Below are 12,545 nucleotides of genomic sequence, written 5' to 3'. Positions count from 1 at the left end.
GGACAGAGCAGACATCCTATTCTTTTTTTATTATTGCAAATGAGTGTTCAAAGTGTCTTTTTATGCATAGATGATTATTCTGAATTTGAAAGAATAAATTCATGCAATTATTTGTGGTAAGTGGATTTGAAAAGGAGAATAAAATCATGACTTCTTTTCTACCAAGGAAGTTCTTAGAAAAGTGAACTTCAGCTTTGATTCTGCCTTAGAGTTAGCTTAGAATCTCAGCCCCGACATTTTCATACCAATTTCATGTTTGTACTTACTAGACTACTAATAAACTCTGTGCTGAGCTGATCTTTATAAATGTGTCTTTAATGCAGACACACTCCTCAATTAATTCACGTCTTACCTCTTGAGAGTGTTTCATCTTGCACTGGAGAGCTAATCAGGCCCTCACATTCCAAACACCTGGTCATTTTAATAGCCTCTTAAAATAAGGTTTATTTCAAAACCCCAGGACACATCTGAAAAGTAGTTTTTATACCATGTAACAGCGTTTGCTTGTTTGCTTGATACCGAGAGAGCAAGTGACAGCTTTGTGTTGTGTTAAGGAATGGGGCAGGGTTGCTTTCAGAATGGTTCTGATTGCTCCCACGTGCAACTGCTTTTCCAGAAAAGGTGTTTCTCTGACGTAATGAGCGTAAAAATAAATAAACACTGTTTTTTTTCCTGCCTTCTGTTGCACTTCATTAAGCTGCTCTAAATCACTGCTACACCTGGAAGATGAGTGCTTGCAGGTCCAGCATAGACTGCAGCTAATTAGACTGGAAACAGACTTTCAGCTACCTCTTAAGGTGCGGCAGTGAGTTTGAGGCAAGTCAGAAGTCATCTGCTTCCAGCTCATACTAAACCGTTTCCCATCTGCTAACTAGAAATATGTGCGCTGTGCAGTCTTCAATAGGTGACAGATGACCAGTAAGCTAACCTGAGATCAAACAAAGTCTTTTGTAAGCAGGTAATTGTGTTCAATGTTTAATTAGCATTTTGCAGCTCTATGGATATGAGAATAGAAGGGTATATAGTGGTGATTCCTATGGGATAAGAACAATATTTTTGCAATTGTGCTATAAACATGGATACACACGGAGTAGTTTAAAAAAGGTCGGCACTTAATGAGAACAGTCCCACGGGAAACTTAAAAAAAATCTTCTTGACAGTTGAATTTCTTTGCAACTTAAAGTTTTCAATATCCTGAAGCTTGCGGGAACAGGAACAAACAGATGTTGTTCATTCCTTTGGCCTTCATCAGTGTCGTTAACCTCAAGCGACATTTGAAACTAAATTCTTGGGTTGCTAAAGTACTGTTTTTTTTAAAAAAATGAAACATAAAATAACAAATTTCCAATGGAAATTGGGAAGCAGCTGATGCTTGAGTCAAAAAAGATAATTAAATGATGTTTCAGGGAGTGTACATTTTGATGTTATTCAATGAATTAATTGAAGGGCCTGATTCCCTTCTTTTCTTACTATAGTTGATGTTGAACTGAGCTACAGAGAAAAAAACGTGAACCTCCAGGGGTACGTGGATAATTTCTGTTCTACAGTGAATGACCAGTGTCAAGTATTTTGCTTTGAAAGATGAAGGCTCTACTCATGATGCTTTGTGTAGGTCTGCAAAACATACATCTTAAATATGACCTGGAATGCATAATTAAAAAAAATATTAGTTCGTAGAGGGGTGGGTGGTGGCAGTTGTGACTTGTGAGGTTTGGGAAAGAGTGCTAGCTTATTTTAATGTTTTCTTTGGTGCATTTACAGCACAATTTTTTTTTATGAAAAGCAATATGTAACTGACCTTTTTATACTTCATATGTGTCATCGCGCTGTATCTGCAGTTCACTCAAAACTCCCCAACAGAACCGTTGGGCATACAGCAACAAAGCTACCATGTGGCCAAAAATCAGCAGCTGCTCGCTGTAGAGGGCGTCAGATCAGAGGGTGTGGGTGCAAGAATCAGAAAGGTGAGAAGCCAAAGCAAGTTTGCAGTAAATGTTGCTCTGCGACTGATTTCCATCCTAGTACATCACTTTTTAAAAAAATAATATTCAAAATAAATAAAATCTGAAAGCACTTACTACAATCTATCCTCAAACAGGTGTTTTTTTTTTCAAGTCAGGTTCAACTGAAATTGTACTTTTGTATAAGTATTGGATATTTTAAAGGTCTTTTTCGAGAAATGCAGTTTCATATCACAGAACCCCTTTATAATCAACTGAAAATGTATTAAGATGAGTCATTTTTATTTTTTATTATTTTGAAGGCAAAGTGTGGTTTGGATTACTCTGCAGTATATATTTGGGGTTCAGGTATGAAACATCTCTTAATATTTTATGACTGAAACTTTTTTTTTCTCCAAAATGTATCTTCTCTGGGAATCCAAAGATAAAAACATATGACTTGTGTTTCTTTCACGGTGAAATGGCCTTTCTGTAGTTTTCCTAGTTTGCATTTGTTTTTTTTACTGGTATGAATTGCAAGTACTATACTGTATATACTGTTTAACGGCTTTACGTATTTACTGTACACAATTATGTATATACAATTACAATATTTCATTAACTCTTGCCTATTTATATATGTTGTTTAAGTAATTAAGTTGAAAATGTACGTTGTTTTATGCTAAGAGATTGCTGTATATTCTACTGTATGTGCAAAATAGATTGAAAATAATAGCGAGAAAAGCATGAAAGGAATCATCCTAAACCGTAAATGTTGCTGAAACAACAAAAACATTTTTTTTTGTAATTCTAAAGCATGTACAGTATTAGGAATGCGTTTAACTGTAATGCTAGATTTGTTCTCACATTTTGACTCATTGAAATGGAGATAAAAATCATCAGAACAAATGTTCATTAGCTTTTGATGTCTTTTGTACGAGGTTATATTCTCAAGCTTTTACATTTTTAGCTTTTGGATGTATATGAGAATTAAAAGAATTCAATTCTAAAATTCACTATCATAAGTATAAGTGTTTCAATTATCATAAATATAAATACACTGAGATTTGAAGTGTCTGAAATTAAAGTTGTAGAATAAAGTAATTTTAGGGAAGAGTATTTTGAGTACTGATGTAAAAAAAATATTATTAGTTGTTACACATCACTGCACTTTGCAAAAACCTTTATTTTCAGAAGATTTCATAATTATCGAAATGCAATCCAGCTTGAGAAGACTTCAAAATCTTATTCTAGAATTAAGTATGAACAAATGTGGACAATAACTTGTGTAAATCGTTTTAATTAATTTTCGACAGTTTAAAAAAAAATAACCTGTCAAATTACACCATTTTCTTGAGAAAGACTGAGTCAAAAACGATGTCAAACATTACAGCTCTTACGAGGGAAGATGGTTAAAAAAAATCTCTGTCTCTCTTGGAGAAGTCAACTGATATTCTGTCAGCTATGAGAGTTGGGTTCTGTTTTTTTTAATCATTCCCTCCTTTTATAAAAAAATAATCCCCTATTAAGTCTCTTCAACCCTGCCACATTATAATAGGGAGAAAAGACCCAGAGTTTTATATATGGCCGGCTCCCTGTCATTACATTTAATTAGAAAAACCTGTGCCCATGAATCTCTATTGTCCTGGCTTCCGAAGATCTCCACTTGAAATCAGCCACTACTCGATGAGAAATTAGGATCCTTAAAAGCCAGTGCTGCAAGTTTTCAACTTTAATTACCACTGGAATAATTCGTTTCAGGCCTTCTATTTAAAGTCTATACTGCAAACAGGAGCTCAGCTGCAAGGAACACACAATATTTATTGCCTGAAATTCAACTTCTGCATACTGTCATTTTGCTCTGTGAGGAATTTTTAAGATAGCTGTGCTTTATTTCACATTTGTTAGCCATTTGTATCATTTTAATTTACCTTTGCAAAACAAAATCCGATCTAGTAGCAGCTGTAGTGAACTGGTCACTTTACTGCACACTGTGCAGTTAATAGGCACTTAGTGCTCTCCATCCAGAGGGAAGAGGGTTTTATTGCCTTTCTCTTCATCTTTCAGTGCTGTGTAATCCAAACCTGCTTTTCCCAAATCTGTTGTCAGTGTAGTGTGCCAGAGAGTGATAAAATATGTCTGTAGAAAAAAAGAAGCATTCGTACAGAAATGACTGATCTAGCAGGGTGGATCTTCCTTTCATCCTCGGAGTCTCTCCTGCAGAGTTAAGATCGCTTTTTAGTCTAACAACATGACTCCCCTGCTTCATGCCACTGAAAAGTCATACTCACACCCACTCCAGTGCAGTGCTCTCTACAGCAGCTCCTTCATCCAGCTGGTCTTGTTAGGTCCATCATCATGTAGTCACTTCTTTACACAATGTCTAGTAGGAATCTGGAACAAGCTAACCAGCCTTTCTGTTGGAACAGATTCCCTGGGATCTGTCTACCAAAACAGCTGGATGAGATTCTCACATCAATTAGCTACTGGCAATCACAATAGCTAGATGGGTCAAGTGGTCTCCTCTCATTCCTAACCTTTCTCCAAACAGCACTCAAAACTTCAACCACTCTGCAATTCACTGGCTTTGTTATTTTTTTCTTTTCCCCAATGTATCTGATACAATTCATACCAACTGCCCACATCTAGTCTTATTCAGAATTTCAAGTACTGTACACAGTGATGAACTCTTCGGTTGGGAGTGAAGAAAGTTTGCAAGATCTCTCTTTGACAGGGATTTGATTTGAGAGGTTTCAGGTTTAGAGGTGAATCATGGCTCTTGGCTTATGGGAAAGTTGTAAAGGTTCACACAGATTGAAAGTGGAATGGAACACCCATGCACAACACTTATCTGCTTTACACACATCACAGTACTGCGTGTAGAGGAATCATCATTTTCTTTAAATTCCTGAAATTGTACATATGACAAATCATCCGCGTGCATTCATAACATTTTTAAAACTTGTTTTAAATGGATAGGAATGGAATTGTTTTGTACTACAAGTGCAACTTTTCAAAACATGGTTGAATTCTTTGCATAATTCTCTGTATATCATAATAACCTTCTTATTATACAAACACTATATGCATTATTATTATTAGAAAAGTGTTTAAACTCTTACAGTTGCATTTGATTAGAATAAGACCAGTTCTGAATGAGCACACACGTGAACTGATCCATAAGGCTAGATCTCATGTCATTTCTTTTGTTTCCCCTTAGATTGGGGATGACTTGGGAAATGTGAAATTCTGCATGGATGCCAGTAACGGAAGTTGGCTAAAATACGTCCGGGTCGCACCTACGCTGGAGGAGCAGAACCTAACAGTGTGCCACTTCAACGGGGATCAGGTGAGCGGTGGATTTTACTTCTGGCATTTTGGAGCTCGGGTGCTGAACTTTCATTGGGTCTTAGGGTACAGTTCCACACAGTGGGGGGAACGAGGAACAAGTTCCGCAGCATGTGATTGAAGCTGGGTTGGAGCCAGGACTTTGCCTTCCTTTGTGAAACTGCTAGATGAGATCATTCAGTCAGGACCGGCATCAGTACCTCAACACAAAGGGTTGTGGGAGTATGGAACAAGCTGCCTAGCCATATGATACTCTGGCTTCCTTCACAAAACAGCTGGATGAGATCCTTGGATCAAGTAACTTTTAACTCCCCAAAAAGCTAGTTTGGCTGATTGGCCTCTTCTAATTTGTGAATATTCTGATGATTTCAAAAGGGCAAGAACCCATAAGATAAGAGCTGTACTCAAATAGTGTATCAGACTTTCTGCATCTCATCCTCAGACAAAACTTGCATTTAAGGCACAATAAGGGTACAGCGCTTTTATTTCAATAGAAATCCAAGCAGTTTGATCAAATACTGCCCCCACCCCTTCTGTCGAGAACAGAAAAGTCCTATTGTACTTCCAGGAGTTGTTGCTTTCTGCACTCTGCAGAGGAAGTGAATCAGAAAAGAAACAAATTAAAGAATAGCTGTGACTTATCTTGAAGTTTTGGCCTCTTTTCTGGATGTCCTGTTTGTTGAATATTAGAAAAAAAGTATTTGAAAGTTAGACTTAATCACAGATAAATACTCTGGAACACTTTAAATGGCAGTTCTAGAAAGGGTTTTTCTCTTTGTTTCGGCTTTCAATCTAGGAAACACAGTCGAAAATGAGAGAAATATGTAGATCTCATAAAGCTGGGGGGGAACTTTTGATTAATAGCTGATCAAGCATTTCCCTCTATCGAAACCTGAAAGGGCTTCTGGAATGACACTACTGATCTATGTGATTTCCCTACCGTTACCTCACTAAAAGTGAATATTCGGTTTGGTACTGATCTCACAGCACACTGTAGAATTCTTCTTTGAATGTGGCGTGCAATGCTTTTGCAACAATTCTATGACAGCTTCCTCTTTAATGTTTGATCCTCTTTGGTTTTGATCCTACCATGTCTGAATATATAATGCAATGATTGCCATATTGCCTTTGCTTGGCATAGGACAATAACAAAAAATGATCACCAAGTTTTATTCTATGCCTTATTGTTACGAGTGATTCTCTTCAGAGCAATGGCCTGTAAAAAACATAAACGCCAAAGCTTGAAAAGATTCTGGTCCGGAGCGATCATGATCAAGAGGCCCAGACACTTGATTGGCTCCAGGGTTGTTTCCTCCTTTCTTTGTGTAGAGGATTTCAAAGGCACTGCCCACTATTATCTTTGTGCTTTTTGTTTGTTCATTGTACTTGTGTTTGTTAGTCAGGGTTTCTGAAGCAAAGCCCTTAATCCATTAACCTATCAGCAGACAGGGGGAAAGCTCAACGATCCCGGTGATCAGCTTCGGATCTCACCCTCACGTCGTGGTCCTGTTTGAGGGCTTCGCTATGGTGTCCTGCCTGAAGCCAGCACAGTCTGAAATCCCCTCCGCGCGTATAGCAATAAAGCCCAACTCTGGGTCTCAAGGGCTTCTTAACAGAACAGTACTTCAACTTGTCCAGTTAAGCAAATAATGAGCCCAATTAGGTAATTGAGCGCTGAGATGAAAGGAAAACCAGAAAACCTCTGGTGCTCCAGAACTGGACAATAAATCACTATTGGTGGATAGCATGCCTTATGGTCTACAGTTACTACACACCTCATCTCCGATGTGATAGGCTCTCTGCACACCATGTACAAGCCCTGCCGGATATAATTCAATACAAGAGGTTAAACTTTCAATGTTTATATTTTCCAAAAGAATGCAACACACAGTCGTTAGATTTTGCTTTTATTCAAACTTTCATGTATATTTCACAAAACAGAAAACTCTTTTGTGTGTAGGGTACTCAGTCTTTAATGGCTATTTATTTTTGCAATAGAGCAGTGTGTCATTTTCTGAGCCACACCTTATTTTTTATTTAAAAACTGAGTGCAGTTCATAAAAATACATAATTTATCACTTTTTGTACTTCACCAGCTGCACGACTGCACTTTGTTTATGCATGGATGCAAGCATACACAAAATAGAAAGTAGACATTCAAGGGTCGGCCACTTTCTGCTTCAAACATGTATTTTTGATGGCACATAAACCAATATGATTTTAAAGGAGGCACCATTCTGGTGTATTTAAAATAAAAGTGCATTTATAACAAAAAATGGTTTAATGGTGATTTGCATTTTGATCTGTTGGGTTCCATAATTTTAAACTGCTCTAACTAAAAACGTTACCAGCAGTTAATGGATGAAACTAAAATTTCTAAAATAGTTATTGTAGGGTATTTAAGCAATCAGGTGAATACATTACTTAATATAAATGTATCCAGCGTATTTCACAGTGAAATCTATTATGTGTTCTATTAGCAATTTGTTTAAAAATATAAATGCATAGGAAACGCGAGCATGTCTGCATGAGGAATTGTGTTCTAGAAGGCGATATGACAATGCTAGCTTGCAAGAAGTGCCATTTTTGTACAAACAGTCCCTAAACAGGATGAAGCAGCAGTCCCTTGGACAATACTGATAGGAACAGGGACCTCTCAAGGCCTTTTCAATAGGCACTCTGTTTAGAAACCCCATTAACCTCTGAACCCCACAGCCTTAATTTCTCAAGATGCACTTAAGCTGTTTGTCATTACAAGAGAAATGTACATCATGTCACGCCACATCCTCACACAATCCGTGGCCTGTCGGCAGCAGATACTGTATACCTACAGCCACTTGCAAGCGCTGACATTGCAGCAGCCTCATGTGAGGAGTTTCAAAAAAGCAGTTCCCAACAGAAAGTCTTGAATTTCCAGTTCTTCGGGGCCCGCGATTATGTCTATTAACACACACAGACCCAACTGTGAACACTGCTTGAAACCAGTGGCACACCTTGCGGAGTTCAGATAAAATGAAAGCAAGTAGGAGTGTGGGAACAGATAGTGTGTATGAGTGTGTGATAAAGCGTGTTGGACCATGTGTGCAGAGGCAGGCTGTGTTTACACTCTGTAGGCCGCACTGGGGATTAACCACCCCCAGTCTCTTCCTGTGTGGTGCCGTAATAAAGGGGTCCTGTTTGTTAGCGACTGAGCATCTTTCTCTAGAATCCCAAAACTGTGCATGAAGTCTAATTAGACTTGTTCAGCTTGTAAAGTGAACAAAAATCCTTACAGCAAGTATTTTAAGAAGTTAATATCAAGTGTGTCTCAGTTAAATGACTGTAGTGTTAAAATATTACAATATTTAAGGGTGAAATGCTGAGATGATTAAACCCATACCTACTGGTACACTGGTCCATTTTGCAGTTGTGCTCTGTATCACTACTGGACAACTAGACAGCTGGGGTCTCGTCTAATCTTTCTCTCTGTTTTAGCTCACCAATTCAAAGATAAACAGGAGCAGAGTGAGGAAACACATATATGTTTCCTATGTTGGGACAGAGAAGTGATTATACTGTATTTTGGCATTGACAGATGATACAGTATATCACCTTGGATGCTTAAAAAAAACACTTCACTATGAAGAGGCGGCATTTTTTTTACTTCTGTCAAAGCATTTAAGATTTACTGTAGGTGTAATACACAAACAAATCTTAACCAAACCTGTTAAAATGTCCATTTTGACTGCACTTCAACTCAGTTATCAGTTGTCAGTTTGTGATTAATGAATTAATTAGCAGGTGCAATATAATGAATCTGAGCTCTGAACAGGACATAAACTCAAACTGAGTTGCAAAAGTTAAAGTTTTTATCTACATTTGATTTTCCCCATCTTATAATGCAGAGAGATTCACAAAACTGAAATAAAACAAACATGTACAGTAATGACCATTACACTGAAGCTTGTTTTCAAACTGCCAGATAGTTCAGTCTGAACATTTTGCCTACGTTTTGTTTCACTTTCATTCATAAAAACAACCATACACAAATTTGGGTTAAACAAATTGACAAATAGCACAAATACAAAGGGATAAGCTTGTGCTTTTCAGATGTCAGGAAATGAGTCTGAATCTTTGAAAGAAACCCAAGTCAGATGATCAGGATAACTGTTGAATTTTAAAAAGGCGATAGATATTGCATTGCCACTTCTAGATTTGAAATCGCCACAATTAATGTACTGTACTGTGGCTCTTGTTTTGTGAAATTTTATAAAGGGGAAAAGATGGGGATTACATGGTGATTTAATACAAGATCTGTATCTTTAAACAGGAATATCAGAAGTGAATCTATTGTTCAGCAAAATAATTTTATGAGCTGATATATCTTTAATTGGTGCAATACTGTTGAAAGTTTATTCTTTTAGAAATTCTTAGACCATTTTAAACTACTTAGAAACCTTCGATTTTTCATTTTAAATTTTTCGATTATTATTCAGTAAATATCATTTTAAATCTATACCTAGGTGATACTTTGTAATATGTAATTTTATACAAACACATTGTATACGTTTTTCGGGCTTTATATATATACAGTATATACTGTATTCCACAGGACGTTTTTGTATTTTTCCAGATACCTAATGGCTGGGTTATTTAATCATATATATAGTCAGGTTAAATGAAAAGTGTGGATTAATTTCAGAATTTTATTTATGAAGTAGATGACAAATAGAATGGAACTATTCTTGGTAAAGTGACTTGTGAGAAACTAGTACAGGCTTTTGAACGGGCGCAAACGTTATCGTGCAGTTGTCGAAAATAAATAAAACGATGTGTTGAACTCAGTGCCCGCAGACTGTCCGGAGGATAAGGCGAGAAATGAAACAGGTGTAAGGCTGTAGACTGGCAATGTGAACTACAGCACATCAGACGAAAGCAAGATTTTGCGTTAAATGTGATCTTAGGGGCGCAATAAAAATAATTGTGGTGTCGGGAGGTTGTGCATTGTATAGCATGTTTACCTGTAAAAAAAAACAACATTTTATAAAGCAAGATGTATTTTTCAGCGGTAACAGATTAATCTTGTGGTCAGAGCGGATAGACGACGTGGGGAGGGGTCTCTGGTGTTGATCAGTCAATCCTCCCGTTTTAGATAAGAAAAGGGGAGGAGTGGCTGTCGGTTAACTCTCCGGGCTGTGAGGGGCAATAGGGAATCACTAATGAGAAGAGAGCTCACCTCATTAAAGACGCTTCTCAGACAGACTAGACTAAGAGAGTTGAGGGTTCAGTCTCAGCGAGGACACTTCTCGTCTGCCTGCCTCCTCGTCTCTGCTCAGCTCCGGCGCGGGGCCTTGCCTTGAGCCAGGTCTCTCCAGTAATGGTAATATGGGTTGTGTTGCGAACTCCACCGGGACAGAACTGTTATTCCAACTGGAAACCTTAAGATCAGCCGCACAACTTTCCCAACTCTACCACCAATCGGAAAGCAAAAAGGTCAGAGGGAAACGAGCAATTGAAACAAATATATTAATCTGTGAAATCGTTGTTATTATTATTATTATTATTATTATTATTATTATTATTATTATTATTATTATTATTATTATTATTGGATGTTAATGTGTTGTCGCTGTTAGAACAAATTGTCGTGGGCACTTCTTGATGTAGTGATTTGTGTTGCTGTTTGACAGACACATTTCATGGCCACTGCGAAGTGTTGGTGAAGTTTGTCTTTTTTTTTTCATTCTTCTTTCAAATGTTAAAGATTTTGGCGAGTCCCAAGCGTCAACAACTGTACGTTTGTAACTTAGCTGGGAGCGCCCCCATGTGCGTGAACGTAGCACTGAATCGACTCGTAGTGATGGCTGGTTTTGTACAGTAGGATAGAAAGAACCTGATATTTCGTTTTTTAATACGATTCTGCGTTTCATAATAAGTCGTGTTTTGAATGCAAATACTTAGATTTTTAAATGTTTGTTTTAAGCAATCCGTGCTGAAAGTGCTAGTTTATCTCGCTTTTGCTTCCTTAGCCTGGAAATACGTCCTATAAATTGTGGTTTATCTCCAGATCTGACTGAACTACGAAGTGCCAGCATTAAAACGTCCCTTGTTTTTAGGTTTATTTTCTAGAATGAGGATGTTCTCTAACGACATTTGTTATCAATGATCTTTTAGACTATGAAACACTTTGTTCTAAAAAGTCTTTAGATCAAATATCGGCTTAAATCGAATGAGCTGAATTGTTAGGGTTTTAGTCTTTGAAGATTTATAAGATCAGACTTGCTTTTCAATTTCTTCGCATTTTAGAGTTCCAGTTTGTGCTATTTGAGGTCTTAAGATTTACCAAAAATCCCAGTGAAACGGATTGCTTTTCCTTAGGCTAGAGTGACCTCTCAACAGCTAAATTAAATAGATCGTGTTTAGTGGTCATTTGATTTAAAGAACAAGAAAAACATCATCGTAAATGTTAGATAAGTAATATTTTTTTATAATTAAGCAGACTTGGATATAGGAAATGTTAGGATAAATATATAAATAAAGATGAATTATATTTAAACCTTCCACATTTTTTTCTCTTTGCTTGATTTACATTATAAATGTAATTAGTCTCTCAATATTTTGAGTACTGCAATTTTTCTGTACTTTTATCATTTTATGTACTTGTAGTTTCAAGGTAAAATAAAACGAAAACAAATTAATATTTGGTCATTTATTACACTTTTAACACAGGACAAACCGTTTGGGAGAACTGTGGACTGGAAAACAACCATTTCGTTTAAGAATTTCATCTTCTAAAACTGTGAATTTGTGATAAGCCCGTATAATTATTTCAGATGCAGAACATAAAGCTGTACAAAATTGTTTTTAAAATTGAAATTAATCTTACTGATCGACATTTTTTTTCAATCAGCTATTTTCATAACAGGAGCTGAATAAATTTCATGCCGCATTATTATTTTTTTATTTAATTTAAAATACAAATACAATTCAAAATAATATTTATATCATCCTTAGTCGAAAGCATACGTTTGATACACAGCAAATGTTTATCAAAACTAGAAATAAAGCATGAACCACACTAACTAATCATTTTATTACAGTATATATGCACTTTACACTCCAACGTCTGTTTACTGCTCTCGTTTATTCATCCTTTATAATCTGAATAATATAGCATTTATAGTATGTTTGTCACGTCTGAATTGTTTATTTGCAAACTGTTGAACTGTACAGAAATACGATGTAACTGAGAGAGTAAATGATCGCAGTTATGGGAGC

General features: G+C 36.7%; 1 protein-coding gene across 12 annotated transcripts in view; it reads left to right on the top strand.

Annotated features, from left to right (window-relative positions):
• prdm16 (PR domain containing 16) overlaps positions 1–12,545 on the top strand; it is a 225,530-nt gene that overhangs the window by 182,705 nt on the left and 30,280 nt on the right. For 11 of the 12 annotated variants that reach the window (XM_088617306.1, XM_088617307.1, XM_088617314.1 and 8 more), the window contains exon 4: positions 5,161–5,289. In XM_088617306.1, the coding sequence (XP_088473432.1) occupies positions 5,161–5,289 (129 nt within the window). Of the gene's footprint in view, positions 1–5,160; positions 5,290–10,425; positions 10,761–12,545 lie in introns of those variants that run through there. The other variant, XM_088617316.1, reaches the window with a different exon arrangement.

Source organism: Lepisosteus platostomus, chromosome 23 (genome assembly GCF_059453375.1).
Source record: "Lepisosteus platostomus isolate fLepPlt1 chromosome 23, fLepPlt1.hap1, whole genome shotgun sequence".
Lineage (NCBI taxonomy): Eukaryota > Metazoa > Chordata > Actinopteri > Semionotiformes > Lepisosteidae > Lepisosteus > Lepisosteus platostomus.
The sequence above is the reverse complement of the archived record's forward strand: the minus strand, read 5'-3'. Positions and strand labels throughout refer to the sequence as shown.